We start from the raw sequence: 20,293 nt of genomic DNA on the forward strand, positions 1-20,293 counted from the left end.
AGGGGGGGGGGGGGGGGTGCCCTGTGCATGTCCAATTATTCCCTCTTCTTTTTCTAAACTAACAATCTGTACGGATTGTTGTCGGGATCTTTCCTGCTGCAATCATGACGCGCTGTGGCAAAGGATCCCCCGCCGCCCTGGTTTACCTCACACAAGTTCCCATCTGGCTGGTCTTTTGTCAGCCTCAACTACGCATACTGCCTTGCTGCATGCCACCCAGGTGGTAAGCCTGTCCTTCAGCTTTAGCAAAGAGACCGCCAAGGTTCCATGTCTGGCTGCGTGCATCGATTTGCCGGTGCAGGCTGGCTGATCAGCCGTGGTGGGTTCCTCGGAGCCAGCCCGTGTCCCTAAAAAAAAAAAATCCTAAAATACTCGCTAGCTACATAGCTACTCCGTAATAATAGTGAGAATAAGAACCAAGATAAGCTCAATGCATCTAACCTACTTTTTGCTGGAGCCCATCGATCTTGCTGCCCTCCTCTTCTCCAGCAGGCGGGTTCTTTAGCGCGGGCAATCAGATGGTTAGCCATGGCGTGACGGCAAGGACAAAAGTTCCAGCTTTATCACGAGGAAATGGAGCTCAAGCATCCGTAGAAGCAGATGTGTCTTTAGTCTTTATGCGTTCATGACGGAAAATAACTGGCACATTGCGAAATGAGTGGCATGCACCTGGTAACTACGGAGTACTACAAGACACTACTCACTCCATAGTGTCGGAGCACTCGACTCGACTCGACCCCAGATCCAAAACTCTCACTATAACTAGCCACTATTCACTTAGTTGCTCAACAAAACAAGTACATAACTGCCAGCAAAACATTCCTTTCATGTACTATGTATTATGGGATGTAATAAGAGTGCCACAAAGCACAAAGTCCCCCCGAAAAAATAAAAATAAAAATAAAAATAAAAATAAAAAAGACCCCTTGGCAACCAGGTTATCCGGGCGCCCGCTCGCTTGTCTAGGGGCTCGGCAAGCAACCAGCAAGCCCAGTCTACTCCGTCCAGCCTACTACACCCACTGAGGAAGCTCAAGTCCGAGATCTCTTTTGTTTTTGCCTTCAGCGCATTCCCCCACTACCAGGTATTTAATTGCAAGCCCTCTTTTCAGCCACAGTGAGTCCCCGCGATCTTGGCGTTGCACAACCGTCCGTCCAGCTTTAGGGGGGGAGGTACAGATTAGCTGGATACATGGATGGTTCACCTACCTCATGACCAACCAGCCGTGGTAGCACAGCCCAGCCCTTGCCAATATTTTTTTTTAGACTTTACTATATGATGCTCTGACTTCCCGTCCTGTCTTTCCCGTCGAAAAAAGCAACCCCAGAATTCTCCTTGTCTTGAACAATCCCAACCCTGGGCTCAACAGTTGGTTCTCTTCCGCCTTTTGGAGAGCCAGGATAAGCAAGGGACAAGCAAGGACAGACTCAGCAAGGACAGACTCAGCAAGGACAGACAAGCAAACCAGCCAGCCAGCCAGCCAGTCCAATTGGCCCCATCATGGCGCGATCGGTAAATGAACCGCGCGAGATTCGCTCTCAGGATCCCAACAATGGCGGTGTTCTGAGTGAGAAGCACGACGCCGCGGCTGACGTGGTAAGTCTTTGCTCTCAGTTCAGTCCTTCTTCTGGCTGTCCATCTGCATCTACGACTAACCCGTCACCCCTTGCGCCTTAGCATTATGACGAGGAAGACTTGCACCGCACCCAAACATTGGAAGGGTATGTTGTAGTTGTTGGTCTTGTTTCAGATTTGGAGATGCTTGTGATATTGACAGCTTTACTTCCCACAGCCATCTCAATGCCACTGAAGATGACATCCTGGAAGCCAAGGAGGTTGCAGCCTCCATGTCCCTCGAGACAGTGCAAAAGGTAAGTAGTCGGTCAATTACCAGCTCACGAGCCAACCATTCCATCATCACACACTAACATTTTGGTAGATGATGAGAAATGTCGTCCTCATCCACGATGGTGACCCCAACTTTCCCTTTGTCACTCTCCAAAAGATCAAGGAGTTTCTCGGTAAGCCCCCCGATCCAGCCAACGTAGACGGACAGACAGACCAGACAGACAGACAGACAGACAGACAGACAGACAGACACCTTGTACTAACCAACTCGGCATCACAGGCAAGGAGGACATTGCCGATAACCCGGAAAAGCACGAGCACCTGATCCAGGAAATGAAGCTCGAGGCTGCCCTCATCACCAACAACAGCCCCTACGCCGAGGTCCGAGCCGCCGTTGACAACCACGACAATCCGTCCCTCCCCGTTTCCACTATCCGGGCCTGGACCATCGGCATAATCTTCTCCGTCTTCCTCGCCTTCGTCAACCAGCTCTTCAGCATCCGCTACCCCTCCATCCGGTTCGACACCAACGTCGCCCAGCTGCTCGCCTACCCCGTCGGCAAGGCCTGGGAGCGCTGGATGCCCAACGCCGACATCCCGCTGCCCTTCTCCGGCGGCCGCACCATCCCGCTCAACCCCGGCCGCTTCAACAAGAAGGAGCACATGCTCATCGCCATCATGGCCAACACCTCCCGCAGCACCCCCTACACGGCCTACATCATGTGGGTGCAGGTCCTCCCGCAGTACTTTAACCAGCAGTACGCCCGGTCCTTTGGCTACATGTTCTGCAACGCCTTCGCGACCAACTTCATCGGCTACGGCTTGGCTGGGCTGACGCGCAAGTTCCTCGTCTACCCGTCGTACTGCGTCTGGCCCTCGTCGCTCGTCACCATCTCGCTCAACTCGGCGCTCCACAACGAGGAGAACCACAGCGTGCCGGGCCCGTTCAAGAAGATGTGGAACATTTCGCGCTACAACTTCTTCCTCGTCACCTTTGGCGCCATGTTTGTGTACTTTTGGTTCCCCAACTACATCTTCTCCGTGCTCTCCTACTTTAGCTGGATGACCTGGATCGCGCCCAACAACCTGAACCTTGAGATCTGGACGGGCATGAAGAACGGACTGGGTCTCTTCAACCCGGTGCCGACCTTTGACTGGAACATCATCTGCTTCACCACCGACCCGCTGATGATTCCTTCCTTCTCGACCTTCAACGCCGTCGGTGGCATGTTCATCACAGGCTTCCTCATTGCTGCCGTCTGGTACACCAACACGTGGAACACCGGCTACCTGCCCATCATCTCCAACCGCATCTACGACCACTACGGCAAGCTCTACAACGTCTCGCGCACGCTCGACTCGCACGGCATGTACGACGAGGCCAAGTACAAGGCGTACTCGGCCCCGTACATGGGCGCCGCCCAGTCGCTCGCCTACGGCTTCTTCTTCGCCGTCTACGCGGCCATCGTCACCCACGTGCTGCTCTACCACCGGTACGAGATCGTCATGGGCTTCAAGAACCTCTGGCAGGGCCTGAAGTGGAAGAAGCGCGGGGCCGCCGCCGCCAGCAGCAGCAGCAGCACCGGTGCCGATGCCACCGTGGTCAGCGGGGCCGCCGACGACACCATCCGCGCCAACGAGGGCGAGTACCAGGACGTCCACAACCGGCTCATGGCCGCGTACCCCGAAGTCTCCGAGTGGTGGTACTTTGGCACGCTCCTCATCTCCATCGTCTTCGGCATCGTCGGCATCGCCGTCTGGCCCACCTACACCTCGGTCGGCGTCGTCTTCTACGGCATCCTGCTGTGCCTCATCTTCGTCGTCCCCGTCGGCATCGTCGCCGCCATGACCGGCATCGAGGTCACCCTCAACGTGCTCGCCGAGTTCATCGGCGGCATGATCGTCGAGGGCAACGCGCTCGCCATGAACTTTTTCAAGTCCTACGGCTACGTCACCTGCGCCCACGCCTTGTCCTTTGCCAACGACCTCAAGATTGCGCACTACGTCAAGATCCCGCCGCGCGTCACCTTTGCGGGCCAGCTGCTCGCCACCTTCATCTCGACGCTCGTCTGCACCGGCGTGCTCAAGTTCCAGATCGACCTCCGCGACGTCTGCCAGGAGAACGCGCCGATGCGCTTCCTCTGCCCCGGCCCCAACACCTTCTTCACCGCCTCGGTGCTCTGGGGCACCATCGGGCCGATCAAGGTCTTCGGCAAGGACGGCCAGTACCGCTGGCTGCTGATGGGCTTCCCCGCGGGCATCCTGCTGGTAGTCGCGTTCTGGGCGCTCAAGAAGGCGATGCCGAACAGCCGCGCCGTCCGCCAGGTGCACATCGTCGCGGCCATCGCCGGCTCCCTGCAGTGGGCGCCGTACAGCTTCTCCTTCGCCTGGGGCGCCGTCCCCGTCGCCTGGTTCTCCTGGATCTTCATCCGCGGCCGCTACCTCGCCTTCTGGTCCAAGTACAACTTCGTCCTCTCCGCCTCGCTGTCCGCGGCCATTGCCATCTCGGCCATCATCATGCTCTTCTCCGTCCAGTGGGTCGACAAGGAGATTGTCTGGTGGGGGAACACCCAGGTCTCGGTCGGCTGCGAGGCCAAGGCTTGCACCCTTCATCACCTCGCCAAGGGCGAGCGCTTCTACCCTTGGTGGGATAACTCCAAGGTTCCGGCTCCTTGAGTTGCTGTGCCTTTGGTGTCCGGGCTGATGAGCTTGATGTTTTCTTTCTCTTTTTTTTTTCTGGTTTTTTGCTGGTTGGGGAAATGAGATGACTGGAGATGAGGCGTGTTTTTTTTTTGGATGTTTTGATGCCGCATGTTGTCAACGATATCAGCCACCTAGTCCACATAATGGCATATATATATATATAAATTGTTACGAATGACGCTCATCAGTCACCTGTATATAACAGCTGAAACACATATAATGTATATAAATTGTTTTGGAATCCTGCTCAAGACATCCGCATGGTTGAAGCGGTTCTATTGCCAGTTCATCAGCGAAAACTCTCGCAACTTCTAGCGTTCAAAGCACTGTTCCACCAGTAACGCCCAAGCGGAAACAAAAGAAAACAACCCCTAATGGAAACAGTCGTCGAAATGCAGCCTTCTCTCTCTTTCAACTCCAACTCTCCGTAAAACCCCATGAATAGAAAGGTATATTCAGATTCGCCACGTCATGCTTATACTCCGTCTTCCGTAAACACCACACTTTACTCCTCCTTCTCCTTGGTCTCGTCCTCCTCCTCATCCTCCTCGATGGCCCAGTCCCGCCAGCCCTCGCCGCGGACCCAGCTGACGCCCTTTCGGAACGAGTTCTGCTGGATCGCCTTCGCGTCGCGCTCGTACACGACACCCGTAATCATCAGCGCCAGCACAAACACCCAGAGGTCGCCGCCCTTGGCCGCGCGCCACCATCTCCGCTTCACGCCCACCTTCCAGAGCGAGTTGACGCTCGCGCGGGCGCTGTACAGGAACGCCATGCGACCGCCGCGGCGCTCGATCCACGCCCACAGACCGGCCGCGAAGCCGCCGAGGAAGAAGCGCTGCGTCGCGAGCAGGTGCCGCGGCAGGTAGGTCTGGAAGAAGCAGATGGAAGCCCAGGCTGTGGACAGGGAGCCGGTGACGAAGGCAGTCATGCGCGCGGAGCGGGCGAGGATGCGCTGCAGGCCGGCGATGGGGTCGTGGTAGAAGCGCCGGAAGCCGGGCACGACGGTCACGGCCGAGTAGAAGAGCACGAAGAAGCGGGCGACGGGCGGGAAGGACCGCAGCCAAAAGGTGAGGTAGGTGCGCGTGCACGACGGGTCGGTCGGGTGCAGGGCGGCGCAGGAGAGCGAAGTGATGAGCGGGTGCGCTTGCGAGGTCAGCGGCGACACGGCCGTGACTGTGGGCGGGAGAATGTTCTTCTTGTTGGGGAACATGGTCGGCGAGATGAAGGCCCTATCATTCACGTCTTGTTAGCAACCCAAAAGTACTACGCATGCATACCCTTGTGGGAAGCGACTTACGGCCAGTTTAGTCGTGCCATCTCGGACAGGCTGGTAACGACATCTTCCCTGCTCGGCCACTTGAGGCCCGCCGGGTAGCCCTCCGGGCGGCCGTGCAGGTACACGGGCGAGTTGCCCCAGATGAACTTGCCATAGCTCTCCGGGAAGCAGTCCTTGTCGAAGACGGCGGCGTGGAGCAGCTGGCCAAAGGCGAGGGGCTGGAGCAGCCAGCTGCCAAACCACCAGGGCCGCTCGCGGGGGCGGCCCTGCTTGGTGGTGCCCCAGACGAGCCCCTCGCCCTCGGCCAGGTCCCAGCCGTACTCGAGCGCCTTGAAGAGCAGCCAGAGCGCGACGCCGGCGCGGGCGGGCGGCGACGGGTAGATGCCAAAGGCCAGGCCGGCGAAGGAGGCGCCGACAGCGGGGGCGTACGGCGACGTGAGGGCCGCGGCGGTGCGCGGGTTGCGCCGCCGGAACGGCTCGACCGAGGGCTCCAGCAGGTGCGCGCGGAGGCGTGTGAGGAAGCGGAAGAGCAGCCGGTAGAGGAAGAGGATGCTCGAGAGGGAGAGGGAGAGCCGCAGGGCGGGCGACTTGTAGAATGGTTGCTTCTTTGCGGGGGCGCTTCTATTTTTGTAGGAAAAAAAAAATCCTCACGATCAGTTCCATCCTCTCGAGAGGCCATTGATTGTAAGGGGGGGGGGCTCGCAGACTCACCCGTCTTTGGACAGCTTCTTGGCGACAAACTCGTAGCCCTTCATGCCGACCCAGGACGCCACAAAGACGCGCAGGGCGTGCCGGACGGCCTTTGCGTTGTAGTCGCTCGCGGCCGTGGCGGGCGTCGTGGCCAGGCTCTTCTCGACGGCGGCGGGCGTCGGCGCGTTGCGGCGCAGCGTCCGCGACCGGGCGATGATGTACTTGTGCAGCGCGGCGTACTCGCGCGGCGAGACGGTGTATCGCAGCGCGTTGCGCATGACGGGGTCGACGGTCGCTGCGGCCGACGAGACTCGTCGCGGACGGCCCGGTCCTCCCTCAGGCGGCGGCGCGGACATTGTTTCCATGTGCGTTTGCTCGGTTTCTTGTGCTTCGTCTCTTCAAACTCGCGTGGCCATTGGCGGGTGAGAGGTGAGAAAAACAAAAGGAACGACTTCGATATCGGAGCGTGGGTTGTCTGCGGGTTTGGACGGCGATTTGTAGCGTGGCTGACGGCGGATGCAAGATGACTTGTTGTGCTTATCCCGAGGCACAGGGAATCGGGGTGGAAGGCGGCCGTTGATCTTGCAGCACACGAGCCTAGTACCGGAGTCTCTTGATGGGTTGAAAATGAAGACGGCTCCGATTCAATGTCCGAGAAAACAATGAAGAAGATCTCGGGATGTCCAACTGGACGCAAGACTCTATGGCGGGGCGGGTTTGACCTCGCGATAACTTGGTGATAGCAAGGAAAGAGGGAAAACAAGGGCACTCCTCAAACGGGATTGGAATGTTGAAATCACAAGCGGCCCAAATGGAGAGCCTCGGCTTCAGCAAAGGGGCTAATAACTTAGCTTGTACGAGCGAGTAGTTAACTAGTAGTCCAGTTGTGGGGAGCTTGTCCGGGGGTGGACAATGGGTACCCGCTCCTGTGCAGCTCCATACTGACGCAGCCGTGTACACCTTGTCTTGAGTCTGACAAGCCAATGTCCATCTTCCATCCTCATCTTCTGCGGTCTATTGGTTTCGTCACTACAGGCGTCCCTTTTAAAAGTCATCACTATCATGATTCAACATTGAAAAAACTCGTCATCTCCCAGCTCATGTCCAGACCAGGCATTCATCAGCGTCTTCCTCCACTTGTCCGCCTTCTCTGGCCATGTTAACAAGGACAACCGCAAGCTGGAGTTACGGTTTTCGGGCCTCTTCACCTTGACCATTCCCAACGCCTTTGCCAGCCATCTCGTGCGCTCGGTGTCCGGCTGCTTGTCGTAAAAGATCACCATGTCCTTTTCAAGGGAGGAGGGGGGGCTCCGCAAGTCAACAGCAGCATCGTCTCAGCTCCCGTGAACATGCACTCTCTGGCCAAGACTTCCAGAGAAGTTTCCTCCACGTATATCAAGCAACCAGCGGCAAATACCTTTCGCAAGCCTCCCAGTATAGCAGTAAGTGTTCCGTACTTCCTCCCGGGTACCTATTCGGTTCCGCTCCATTGCCTAGTAGCAACCGCGCGATTTCGAGTCGCTCGCTTTTCCTATTTTCGTGCATCAGCACTCCCAGAATTCTCTCTTCCGACCAATTTTATGGCTCGATTTCCCCATCTGCGTCCATCAGCATTCTCATAAATCTCTTTCCCGACCATTCTGATGGCTGTTTTGCCATTAAAATCTCCGCTTTTCCTATCATGTCTCTTCCCGTCTCTGAAGGAAGCGAAAACAGAAGCCGAACAAGCTCAAGAGAACTCATACGGCGCTGCCTCCGGATCCTCAATCACACACTTCGGAATATCGCTGTCCATGGCGGAAAGGAGCATCTGAACTTGGTCTGCCCTTCCCTTCTGCCTGGCCGTCTCAAACACTCGCTCCAACACCTCGCGTTCAACTCCCCGAGCCACAAACTTGAAACTCTTCAGTGTAAGCTGGACCTATTCCATCCTCCAAAATCCTTTTTCGAAGTCTTTGTTCGTCTGATGAGTATGATAGTAAGAGTTCGATGAGGGCAATATTGCGTCGCCGGAGAGCATATCCGAGGATACCTTCGAGCTTGGCCTCTTTCCACCTGTCGTCCTTCAGGCTGGCGAACTTTTCAACAAGTTCAACAATACCCTTAGAGCCTTGACCTGTCACTTTCACACGTAGATCATCGTAGATCTGTTGTTCTTGCACATCAAGGTCTTCGTAAATTTCTGCAAGCGGCCGCACAGCCGACAAGACGTTCCAAACTTCGTCGTGGCCGCCGCCGGCAGCGAGCCTCAACACACGGTTATAGTACCAACGGGGATGTGACACACTCACGACCGTCGGTCTCGTTTTCGTCTCCAACAACAGCTCCAGCACCGCCATCCGTCCGAATTTGGCCCCCGGTCAGAAACGCCTCGCGGACCACTTGCTCCACGGTCGTCCCGGGACAATAAAAAGGGGACTCCTCGCCATGCTGCTTTGCGTACTCCACAAGCACCTCAAGCGTCTTAATGTGCCCGTTTCTGGCTGCGCGATTAACGGACACCTCGAGTTCTTTGTGCCCCATCCTCCCAAGATGCCGCAGCAGCAGGGCCACGACGTCGTGGTGGCCCCGCCGCGGCCGCAACGTTGAGCGGTGTCAGGAACCCTTCAATGTCCTTCTTCTCGTGCGCTGGCACCTCACCCTTAGGAGTCGACTTCCCCGTCAGACGTGAGCAAAGGTGAGATTGGAAGTAGAGGCGACGGGAAGCCGCCGGGTGGCACCGGCGGCGTGCCCGCGCCCAGAGCGCGCTCTGCCACCTTGAGCATGCCGTTTTGCGCCGCCCAGAACAGCGCGTACTGGTTGTACTCCTTCGCGTCTTCGAGGTAGATAAACTTGTCGACGAAGTCTCGGCTTTTTGAGCTCGGTGGAGGGCAAGTCCGGTCCTGGCAGCGGCTCCTTTCGCTTTCTTGATATCCCGTTGTTTTGCGTTTGAATAGATGTGCCGAAAATGAGTAGAAAGTGTAGAGTGTTTGAAAATTATGTTGAGTCGGGGTCGAGGAGAAGATGAGAAGAACATGAGGGCTTAACATCGCCCTTCTGCTTACAAGAAAATGAAAGAGAAATAAAGAAAGGGCCTGGCGCTTAGGCAGCGATGAGAGAGAAAGCGGTTGCTGCTTGAGTGACAGTGACTGACAAGGGCCTTGCCGCCTGTGTGACGATGAAGTTGAAAGAGCCAACAGGGTCTACGAGCCTACGGACACCACGTATGTAGATTGCTGCTCTGCCTGCACGTCAACCCCTCGGTAAGCACGAGTCACTCGCGGCCGTGAGTTCTTGGTTAGTTTTTACTAGCGAATCAATTCATACATTTATCGTACCGTGGTTGGACGCATCGTCCGTTACCGAGCCAAACGATATCTCAGCGTAAATACATGCATGCCAATGTTTGTCTCCCACTTGATGTCCTTGCCATAATCGTCCCATTTTTTTCGCATAGAAAACAAAATACACAAAGAACGAGAGGAAAAAAAAGACCGGCTCTCAGAGACACCTATGCAGGCTCTCGTCATGATAACAAAAGTCCTCCCATACTACGCGCCCATTCACCTCATCATCATCCCCAGGCGCCACGTTCACCGCACACTTCCTCTTCCGAGACTCGTATGCATCAGCTGACGCCCTATCCTCAAATACCGGCCCAAGACTTGCGCAGCCGAGCCACACCACCGACACCATGGCATGGGTAGGACTGCCGAATGGAAAACATGCCAGTGTAAACAAGGCTGCTATTCCGCGGCGCCAATGAGTGTGGACAGCTTAAGAGCTCGGTGCCATCGTTCATCCTGCTAGGCGGTTATCCATAAATCCGTCAGAGCCGGTCGCAAATACAAAGAATCAAATGAGAACCCAATTGTTGCCGAAAACATGCTTAACTTTTTGTCCTTTCTTTTTTTCCAACGGATTCAGGCGCAAATGCAATGCTCATGTGCTGTCTTATCTTTAGCAGCATAGGCTGATCATCATCTCATTATGTCCATACTTGGTGTATCAAGGATAATCAGCAATAGATACGCCCTGCGGCGCTGGCAGCGGAGCCCACTTGCGTCCCAAGGAAGGGCCATCTGGGTTTCCGTAGGGAAGCATCTCCTCATGCCACCCAAGTGCTCCCCATTGCGGCATGTTGCGAGGTTCAGGGGCTCTCAGGCCGGCACGCAACGCATCGGCATCCAGGACTCGGCCGTCAACAACAGCATCTACGGCTTTGATGCGACGGGCCTCGCGCTCGTCAACTGCAGCCTTGACAATGCGGTATCGCGATTCGGCGTTGGCCCAGCCATTAACGTTGCCCGAGCCGGCGGATTCCAAAATCATCTTGAGCTGCGTGAAGGGAATGTTGAGCAGAATTCGGGATAAGACGGAATGGGAGACGGGCTGCGCAGGGCGGGATGCCTTTGGCGTTTCGGTCGCCGAGGTAGGGTTGCTTTCGGTAAGGGTCAGGTCACCAAACTGAATGTTAGTCAGTTTCTGCGAGCGTCGTCCCTTGCCAAGCTGCACTACCGGCTTCTCACCTGCCAGCGATGCCATGCTTTGTTGGGCTGTGGGCAGGCTCGGAGGTGGCGAGTGCATAGGCAGGCGTGCATACTGCACGGGAGCAATGACATCAGTGTCCAGCTCAAAAGTGGGCGGGAAGTTGTGAACGATAAATGTAACGACTGCATCAAGGATAATCTTGGACCCTTCACCATATCGGTAAATATCGTGAGTCCCCTGATCACGATGACCTTCCAAAGCAAACTCCAGGACCCTTTCAATCGTCTGCCAGTCGATGAGCTGGGTAGACACCTCGCATCCACGCTTAGTGATGGGCGCCCAGCCAATCAACTGGCCGGCTGCTGCATAGGAGAGTGCGAAATCCAGCTGTTCAACGATAGAACCAGCATCAGTGAATTCACCCGAGTCAGTGTGATGATTGCGAGGGCCTAAGTACTGCAAGAGGGGCAGCCCGTAGAGGCGCTGAGCTGCCATGTAGAACGAGTCCGAACGGATCCATTTGCTATTGGTCTCAATGAGCACAGTTTGTTGAGAGCGGTCGGGCGGGCTTGGCGACACTATCTGCTGACGCAGAAGAGAAGCCAGTTCTGGCGAGCGGTTCAGGATGAATCTGTGGCCAGCAATGCGAACTGGAGGCGCGCGGTCGTCTAGGTAGCGGAGTTCGAGGGAGCAATCAGAGAGCTCTGGGTTTCCAAACTGCTGTTGAGCGTATCCGGCCAGATGGTCAGCATCATCGCTGGGGCGCATGATCTGGGGCGGCACGCCAGGGTTGGGAATCATGCGGTGGAAGTCGGGCGGGGCAAACATGCGACCAGCGTTCCCCTGCATCTGTTGCTCTTCCGGGACAGGTCCGCCATTGCGCATGGGTACTCGGCCGCCGCCGAACTGCTGCTGGTTGAATTCTTCCATGGAGGAATGAGAGTCGTGGAAGCTTTGGGGCGTTGACGGGTTGTAGGTGTTGCGATAAGGCGGGTATGACTCTGGTGGGGCATAAGCCATAGAGGGTCTTCCGTAATTGTCAAAGGTCGTGACGGGCATCATGTCTGGGCCGTACGGCATCATGGGCGGGAAACCGTTACCACCCGGACCAACAAATGGCTGGCGGCCAGCAGGGTAGGGCATGCCAGGCGGAGGGGCGATACCGCCAGAGTGAGGAGGTGCCGGGCTGGAGCTCTGGGACTCGTGGAAGACACCAAAATGCAAGCTGCTGTTGCTGGGGTGGGCTTGGTGGTGGACATGAGCGTGGCCGTTGGGAGCAGGAGGTCGAGGACCCCTGGATCCGTCATCGTTGGCATGCATGCTGGGCATCCTATTGCCAGGCTGGAAAGGCGGAGGCATGTTGTATCTAGTTGGCGAGACGGCCGGAGGGGGTCGAGGCTTGGGTCCTTTGTTGTTCGTCACAGTCACTGTTGTCACACCCAAATCAGCATCAAACGAGGCGCTGGAGCGGGGAGCACGACGTGCGACCTACCAGCCTTGTTTCTTGGCTCTTTCGAGGCCACTGACGAATCTGCAGTGCTTTTCGCGCTGGCATCGGCGCTGCTGGTTTGTACGGCGGTTGCTGCGGCTTCGGTCGAGTCCTGTGTGGATGAATCGGTGTTGGGCGACTGCGGCTGGATGTTGGGGGTTGGCAGTGCTTTGGTCGGCTCTTGCGATGGAACTGCGGGCTCTGCAATTCGTGTTAGCACAGCGAGATGGAATAACGTGGGAGATTGTTCATGAGCTCGAGTGAAGTTTATCCTGTGCAAGAACAGGCGCAGTGAATATCTTACCAGGACCATTGGCGACTGACGTTGGCTCCGCAGCAGTAGCTTTGGGGCCGTCGTCCTTGCCAGGTTTGGTGTCCTTGATCTTGTGCTGTTTTGCCTGAGAGGGCGAGTGCTCGGCTTTTGCTTCAGCCTTGTTCGCTTGAGAAGCTGGGGCAGCAACCGCAGCATGGCGCTTGACGTAAGGCAGCGGCAGGGCAGGGACCACGGGCTTCTTCTGCGCAGGCTTGCCTGTTGTCATCGTCGTCGCCGGAACAGGCGCCACAGGAGCAGGAGCAGCACCAGCGGCAGCAGAAGCGGCCTTGCGCGGCTTGGACGAGCCGTTGGCAGGCGCCATGGCGGGCAGAACGGCGAGCGGGCTGCAGTGAAGCGGCCCTGGGATGGGGACGGGTGCGCAGGTGGTGCGGTGCAGGAGGTGAGAGATGATGTCGAAGGAGATGGTCGGCGAGATTTGGGAATTTGAAATCTGCGGCGGGCGGACCACAGCGGCAGCGGCAGCGGCTTGGCCAGTGAGAGGGCTCGAAAGCGCTGTTTGATGGGCATAGGAGAGAGGCTAAATTTAGTGGACATGCTGGGGAGGCAGCGTTTACAGTGGCTTACAGCTTGCTCGCAACAGAGGCTGCCCGCAGTTTTTGCACCGTACCAACGTGACATATGCATTCCAATCCTCGAGAATTATTGCTTAGTACTTGCCTATCTATCTACACGTTTGTGAGTAATGCCGAGCGATACGTCGTACATACAGATGCATGCTCAGCTTCTTTCAACCGCTGAGATATTCTCCCTGGAGGGCGCTGTGGGCTTCATCTGCTGTGGGCCCAGCCTACTAACAATCGGGCCTGGGCCACTTCTACTTTCTGTCTCATTCGATAGGGCACCATTTTGACCTGTCCAAACTATTCAATGACACGACGCAGCATTGGGCAGCATTAGCAGCATCAACGGCATCAGAGTTTAAAGGCCATCATCTACACTTTCTTATAAACTCGCCTTCGGCGCACTTCTGTCCACAGTCAAAGCCTCACCCACTCGCCATCCTTCTGCCCCTGCAAATCTATACAAACGGGGCACGCAAACTGGTTAAAAACAAACAAGGGCCTCAACCTGTATCAACGATGCCTCCAGAATTGTCGCGTGCAAATGATGTCGATTCGGCTGCCCACTAGCAGATGCTCAAATTCTGCTGCGTATCTACCTAGCTACTAAATCTCTATAGCTGGCTTCTGTAAGCTCATCGTAATCGTCCCGCTGTAAAATTCTTCAACCGTCGTCACGCTCCATCGATTATAAACACGATCATTCTATGGTTTCTCTGAGCCCCCGTGTGGATGCGTCACGACTGTGCTCTAGTAATGGCCAGCTTCTGGGCCCTCAACTCTAAGGAAGGCCTCCGTAGCCGCTCATCAATCTCGCAATCAAAACGTAGACGAATATAGCTCCGCCTGCGAGGACCAGTTTATTGCGGTATATCCAACCACGGCCGGCGTCCCTTTGCTGCACCACAGCGTCAACGACAGCTTGCGTCTGATGGCCGCTCGTGCCGGCAATTCCAAGCTGCGGGCCGCACGAGGCGCCATTATCTCCGCCCGCACGGTTTCCCGTCAGGGCGTCCACCTTGCAGCTCTTCATCCACTCCCAGTTTTCCGCATCGACCTCCGGCCACTCCGCGCGGAACTTGGCACCTCCGTCGCCGGCCTTGACGTTGCCCTTGTTCGCCGGGTTCTTAGCGTGCGAGCCGCCGCCCGTCGAATTCCACCATCGTGACCGGGCCGCGTGGAACTTCTTCTCCACGATCGTGGTCGAGACCGAGCCGGTAGTCATCTCGTCGCTCGTCATGAAGGAGAGAAGCCCGATGAGGATTGTCGAGACTTCCCATGCAGGGTTGAAAGACTTGGGGTGGAAGTCGGATATCGAAAGGCACAGTCGCGTCGACGGCTGGAATCGCCCAGACGGCGTGTGCATCCGGATAGCCGGCGGAGCGAACGGGTAGTTGGGCGGAAATATCAGCGTGCCCCAGTACTGGCCACCGTGGTACGGTGTGTCCTCTGGTCCTGTTATGATATAGTGCCACCTATATTCGATTCTCTGTCAGTTTCTACCAGAAGATACCAGGTAAATGTGCACGTACTCGAGAATATTGGATTCGGACGGATGAGCCGTGATGTATGGAGGAGGGTTCTCAGATATCGTCTTGTATTCGCGAGTCAACTGCGTACGTTAGCACTTCATCACTAGAAAACTGCGCAAGTCGTACATACACGCTTATAAGCCGCTTTACTCGCCATGGCTATAGGAGAGTGACGAAATGCGCTGGGAAGGTTAAAGTCGCGTGACGGAGGGCGGCAGTTATATGTAGCTGAAGAAGCTTTGGCAGAAAAGACTAGTCGCGCAATCAACAAAAATATAAATATAAAACCAAGTAGAGATACAGGTCGTTCTAGTCGCTCAGCTTCTGCAATTTGAAGAAACGAAGGTAGGTTTGGAGATGTTAGGTCGAGAGTTAGCCATGGCACGGAGCCGGAGCGAGGCGTCAGCGTGGCAAATGGCTTTGTGGCTAGTGCCAACTTCTCAGCCACACTGACGTGGGTTGCGCCACACTATGCATCCAGCAGAGAGCTTGGAGCTTCGCGAGATGTCCCGGAGAATCCCTCGTCCAATGCGCGAAATCCATCCTTCGACAGGTCTCAATTACAACAATGGCGAGCGGAAACGAATCTTTTAGCGCCGTATGTTCCTACCCATTGCCACACCCCAAACCCGCAACTAATTGCATCGTACACAGCGCGCCGGCAGCTTCGATAAACTTCACGAAGACGGCATGGATGTCCTGCGGGATGCAAAAGCCCGAGTGGAATCCCACGATGCCGACCAGGAAGCGAGAAACCGCAGGGTAGCACAGCTGGTATGAAAATTCGTGCAGCTCTGACAAGCAATGCGAGAATTGACTCCGGCGCAGATGATCGATCAAACGGCCATGCCAATGACCGTCAACGAAGTCAACATTCTCGGCGGTAACAATATTCGACGCCCCTTTCTCAACCCAATTGTCCAGCCACTTCTAGCCGATCAACCCGGCGCGCCATCCACAGTAGGAGAGGTGCTTGCAAAGCTACAGGACGCAAGCGGCAAGCTGAGTGCACTACGTGAGTTGGCAGATCGGCCTTGGGGGCAAAGCCATTGCGTTGCTAAACAAGTATACAGAAATACTTCGGGAGCCCCCCGAGGTCTTCCTCCAGCAGTCCGACCCGACAGACGCTTCCTCGAACCCGACCGATGTCAACGTCTCCTTCTCCCTCAAGGAGCTGCCACGCTTCAAACTGCAGACGGGCACCGATGTCGGCAACGGCGAAGGCTCCGCGTACGGCTCCCTGCTGTGGCGCAACGTATTTGGCGGCGCCGAGATGCTGACGCTAAACGCGCGGTCCGGCACGCGCACGCGCTCCGCCTACAGCGCAACCCTCGCCGCCCCGGTGCGCAGCGACCCCGGCATGCGTGTCTCGCTCGAGGCGCTCGCGTCTGCCGCCGAGAAGCCGTGGGCGTCGCACGAGGAGGTCCTCAAGGGTGGCTCGCTGTCGCTCTTCTGGCTCAGTGGCGGCAGTGGCGGCGCGCAGCAACAGCAGCAACGGGACAGCCACACGCTCGAGTACTCGGGTCTCTGGCGGCAGGTGACGGGTCTGGGCCGCGGCGCAAGCGCTACGGTCCGGGAGGACGCCGGCGACTCCGTCAAGAGCGCGCTCAAGCACACGTTCCTCCGCGACCGTCGCGACAACCCGCAGCTGCCCCAGAGCGGCTACATGGTGCGATCGCGGTTCGAGCTCGCGGGCGTCGGGCCGCTGGGCGGCGACGTGGCCTTTTCCAAGAGCGAGCTGGAGCTCGGCGGCGCACTACCCGTGCCGCTCCCCGGGACGTCGCAGAAGTCCGGCATCTCCATCGGCGGCGGGTTCCGCATGGGTATGCTGTGGCCGCTGCCGCTGGGCCTGGACTTCAACGGCAAGGCGCAACCGAGCCGCATCAACGACCGCTTCCAGCTCGGTGGTCCCGCTGACGTGCGCGGCTTCCAGCTTGGCGGCCTAGGCCCCCACGACGGCAAGGACTCGGTCGGTGGTGATCTGTTCGCCGCCGGCAGCGTCAACATGCTCCTGCCGCTGCCCTACAAGGGCCCCGAGTCGGGCCTGCGCTTCCAGCTGTTCGCCAACGGTGGTCGCCTGGTAGCGCTCAAGAACCCGAGCAGATCCAAGAGCAACGGCGAGGGCGCCGCCGCCGCCGCCTCATCTGGCCTGAGCCCTGCGGCTGTCCGAGAAGGCATGCTGAATGCCGTCGGGAGCTTGCTAAACGGGGCTCCAAGCGCCGCAGCTGGTGTCGGTCTGGTCTACGCACACCCCGTAGCTCGGTTCGAGCTCAACTTCAGCCTGCCTCTGGTAATACGAAGGGGCGAGGTTGGCACCAAGGGACTGCAATTGGGCGTTGGCATCAACCTCCTGTAATCAACCTCCTGTAAGAGTGCAGATGATTAAGGCACCGTGACGAGGATAGAGCTCGCAAGATACTGCAATGGAGAACAAAAAAGGAGCAGTTACAATCCATGTACTATACATTTATCTACAACTACATCGCAACGTTTATTCTTGTCCCATCGGAGTTCCGTGTTTAAAGAGCTTATCTCCTGCCACACGGATGCTACAGGCGTGAGGAAGGCACGTAATTCGTGGAATTCGAAGGATACAACACTGAGCACGTCATCACCTCATCAAAGACGGTCAAAAGTAGTCCCGTCATCTTCCGTAGATATTCCTCACCTACCCTATGTGGAACCTGGATACCCAGGTCGCCTTCAGGCGAAGCCGGGAGAATGCGCTGCCGCCCGTCACATGTCGTGCGTGAATCGAAGTCGTGCTATCCGGAATTTGTGTTGCAGCTCCAAAGAACCCCCTGCGTATCGTTGCATTGACACATACGTTTGCCCCTGTGCGGCCCGTTGACGTGCATCACAATGCTTCGCCTACCAATGCCGCCGATGAACCGCGGTTGTCCCCTGGAAAGTGACCACTCCGTCATTTAACTACGTAGTGACGGTCGTAATGTTGAGAGGCGAGATTAAAACGATGGTGACCTGTGCTTACAATGACAGCTGCGTGACGCAACTGCAACAGAACCGCCCATGCCTCCGTTTTCCGCGACATGCTCTTGGAGGCGGCGGCCCTGCTAGAGTACAGAGTCCATGTCATGTCTTTTACAACTGATATCTGGCTCCAATGCAACTCCAGTGTTTCGATAAACTGTGTCGGCGTAGCTTTCAGTTTGAAGGCAGGAACCTAAAACGTAATCAAAAGCTTATATTTCCAAGGCGGTTGAGTGTGATGAAGCGCTTTTCCGAATTGCCTTTTCCATCTTCTGACCGTTTTGTGACAGGATTTGGAATGTACAGCGTTTTCCTTTTGGTGTTGCATGTTGAGGCAGACGCAGTGCTTACGAACGGAACGCTACTGAAACTCCACGCATTATGCTTCCGGGTTCTAGTAATTTACTTGTCGCAAGGGCGATTGGGGCAATAGCTTTGTGTATATTTTGTCTGATATGATGTTTTATTTTGCAATGAGATTCAAGAGAAAGTTCGTATGTGAGATGAGAGGTGCTTGGTAATGAAGCTCGAAGTGGAATAGAAAGAGCGTAGGACGCCCCGAGCTCGCGCACAAGGAATGGCAAAGTGATAGATGACGTCAGAAGGCGAATCTCGTCACTGCTTATTGGTCCCACGATAATTAAATCGACAATGAAAAACAAATAAAACGGTATGTATAGCCATCCACCCGCATAAACAAACAAATGGCGAAGAAATTATCGTGGAGTTGTTATGCCGGGTAGGCCTGCGAAAGTTGGGGCATTGACAGTGCATCAACGATTGTATTTACATTGCCTAATAACCTCGACGGTGGAGATACCGTCCGTGGCAAATGAAATGAATGAATTGCATTACTTCGTATAAATGGTCTTCTCATACTACCAATGCATCTCACCCCATCCCGCTCGGGACGTTTTGACATTGCTGTTAATATTCTCTGTAACAATAAAGAAGTCTTCGCACTGTTCTGTCTGGGCTGAAACCGGCTAGGAAGTTAGCCAACGTCCCGAGGCCGGGCACCAAACCTCGCTGGGAGATTCATCCTTGTCAGGACTTGGTCCAGCCCTGTCAGCGTCACTTTGTCTGGTGCTGCAAGAACTGCCGATGCTTTTTGGCCTCTGTTCTAGCTCGGCATGACTAGCGAATAGACGAAATGATAATTAGGACCTATGTAGATTGGTGAAGAACGACCAACCCTGCATCGTTCCAAACCGCGCATGCGCAGGCCGGAGAAGATCAACGCTGAGCTCGCAGCAATAGGCATTTCTTCTATCAAGTGACCCCAAACATTCAAGCGCGCCGCATGCCCAGCAGGAAAAGTACAAGCGGCAGCATCTGGGTTTTCTTGCTTCTCTGATGTTTGAGCCACCTAGACACGTGGCATGCCAAGTCGCATGGAGTGAACACAAGCGGGTGACAAACTGGATGTTGACGCCGGCCCCTGGTATCGATGTCATCGAACAAAGAAGATGCTCAAAATAAGTCGTCGACTGTGCTCGTCGGCCACAAGTGTACATATACAAACTGCGCTAAACTCATGACACACGATTCAAGTGACATGACCCTTTCCATGACCAACTAATTATTCGCTAGCCCGCAAACAACGCATGTGGTGGAAGCGCGCAGCGCGTTTCGTTTACTATACGTTTTGAGATGCAAAAAGAAAGAAATATTCCTGGCTGTAACGAGAACAGGCCAACGACTTGTTGCTGCTCGATTTAGTGGCTCGATGAACATGGTATTATGAGGAGGTGATCGACATCTGAAGCGTTTCGTGTGATCCACCGCCTGCACTGGACTTGTTGTGAGCAAGAGTAGGAGCTTGAATAGTTTCTAATCCAACAACCACTCAGAGGGCTCAACGATACTGTTGGCAAACTTACTCTCGTAAATACTTTGCCAACAGCGGAGCTGTGGCGACGTTAGCTGCTCTCCAGGTTGTAACTATTAGCACCAGCGGCGTTTCATCTTGATGACTGATTACCTCGGACCATGTCGGTGTCAATCGAGGCTTCTAACGGGATGAACGACAGGGTTGAATCCTGTCCTTTGCTTCACCAGGCAAAATTTTCTTGACAGAAACCGACAAGGTGCAATGGTTGCCAAGGTAGGGTCAGAAGAATGAGAAAAGCTTGCTCAGGCATGGCGGCCCACCAAGTGTACGGACCGTACGGAGTACTTTAAAAGGGGCTTCCTAAGCCAAAAGAAGTCTGGAGCCAGGAACAGCGCTGTGATTGGCGCGGGGGAATGCGAGGGGAGAGCCGAAGCTCAGGGGCAGCCGGCGAACCCTTCTTTGCGGCATCGGGGCTGTCAGAAAGTAATCAAGGATGCTCGTCTGTCTTTGTACCGGAGAGAGAGTGTCGGTCGATTGTGCCCCCTGATGAGAGGAACTGAAAG

At 55.8% G+C, this 20,293-nt stretch overlaps 7 protein-coding genes across 7 annotated transcripts; 2 read left to right on the forward strand and 5 right to left on the reverse strand.

The window, feature by feature from the left end:
* Positions 1–1,500: 1,500 nt before the first annotated feature.
* On the forward strand, positions 1,501–4,524 carry ISF_02589 (Oligopeptide transporter OPT superfamily; the record flags this gene model as incomplete). The annotated part of the gene is made up of 5 exons (XM_018846195.1): positions 1,501–1,596; positions 1,678–1,721; positions 1,793–1,871; positions 1,940–2,021; positions 2,129–4,524. 5 exons carry the CDS (start codon positions 1,501–1,503, stop codon positions 4,522–4,524), a joined length of 2,697 nt encoding a protein of 898 aa, XP_018706902.1.
* A 532-nt stretch (positions 4,525–5,056) lies between these two features.
* On the reverse strand, positions 5,057–6,876 carry ISF_02590 (hypothetical protein; the record flags this gene model as incomplete). The annotated part of the gene is made up of 3 exons (XM_018846196.1): positions 5,057–5,783; positions 5,852–6,451; positions 6,542–6,876. The coding sequence occupies 3 exons, from the start codon at positions 6,874–6,876 to the stop codon at positions 5,057–5,059; spliced, it is 1,662 nt and encodes a 553-aa protein (XP_018706903.1).
* A 1,518-nt stretch (positions 6,877–8,394) lies between these two features.
* On the reverse strand, positions 8,395–8,859 carry ISF_02591 (hypothetical protein; the record flags this gene model as incomplete). The annotated part of the gene is made up of 1 exon (XM_018846197.1): positions 8,395–8,859. One exon carries the CDS (start codon positions 8,857–8,859, stop codon positions 8,395–8,397), a length of 465 nt encoding a protein of 154 aa, XP_018706904.1.
* A 152-nt stretch (positions 8,860–9,011) lies between these two features.
* ISF_02592 (hypothetical protein) lies at positions 9,012–9,536 on the reverse strand (the record flags this gene model as incomplete). The annotated part of the gene is made up of 1 exon (XM_018846198.1): positions 9,012–9,536. The coding sequence occupies one exon, from the start codon at positions 9,534–9,536 to the stop codon at positions 9,012–9,014; it is 525 nt and encodes a 174-aa protein (XP_018706905.1).
* Positions 9,537–10,507: 971 nt separating this feature from the next.
* Positions 10,508–13,114, reverse strand: ISF_02593 (hypothetical protein; the record flags this gene model as incomplete). The annotated part of the gene is made up of 3 exons (XM_018846199.1): positions 10,508–12,396; positions 12,483–12,680; positions 12,784–13,114. The coding sequence occupies 3 exons, from the start codon at positions 13,112–13,114 to the stop codon at positions 10,508–10,510; spliced, it is 2,418 nt and encodes an 805-aa protein (XP_018706906.1).
* Positions 13,115–14,154: 1,040 nt separating this feature from the next.
* Positions 14,155–15,062, reverse strand: ISF_02594 (ubiquitin-conjugating enzyme; the record flags this gene model as incomplete). The annotated part of the gene is made up of 3 exons (XM_018846200.1): positions 14,155–14,848; positions 14,906–14,985; positions 15,036–15,062. The coding sequence occupies 3 exons, from the start codon at positions 15,060–15,062 to the stop codon at positions 14,155–14,157; spliced, it is 801 nt and encodes a 266-aa protein (XP_018706907.1).
* A 411-nt stretch (positions 15,063–15,473) lies between these two features.
* On the forward strand, positions 15,474–17,261 carry ISF_02595 (outer membrane protein; the record flags this gene model as incomplete). The annotated part of the gene is made up of 4 exons (XM_018846201.1): positions 15,474–15,503; positions 15,560–15,679; positions 15,734–15,920; positions 15,979–17,261. 4 exons carry the CDS (start codon positions 15,474–15,476, stop codon positions 17,259–17,261), a joined length of 1,620 nt encoding a protein of 539 aa, XP_018706908.1.
* Positions 17,262–20,293: the final 3,032 nt, after the last annotated feature.

Source organism: Cordyceps fumosorosea (assembly GCF_001636725.1).
Source record: "Cordyceps fumosorosea ARSEF 2679 chromosome Unknown scaffold_4, whole genome shotgun sequence".
Lineage (NCBI taxonomy): Eukaryota > Fungi > Ascomycota > Sordariomycetes > Hypocreales > Cordycipitaceae > Cordyceps > Cordyceps fumosorosea.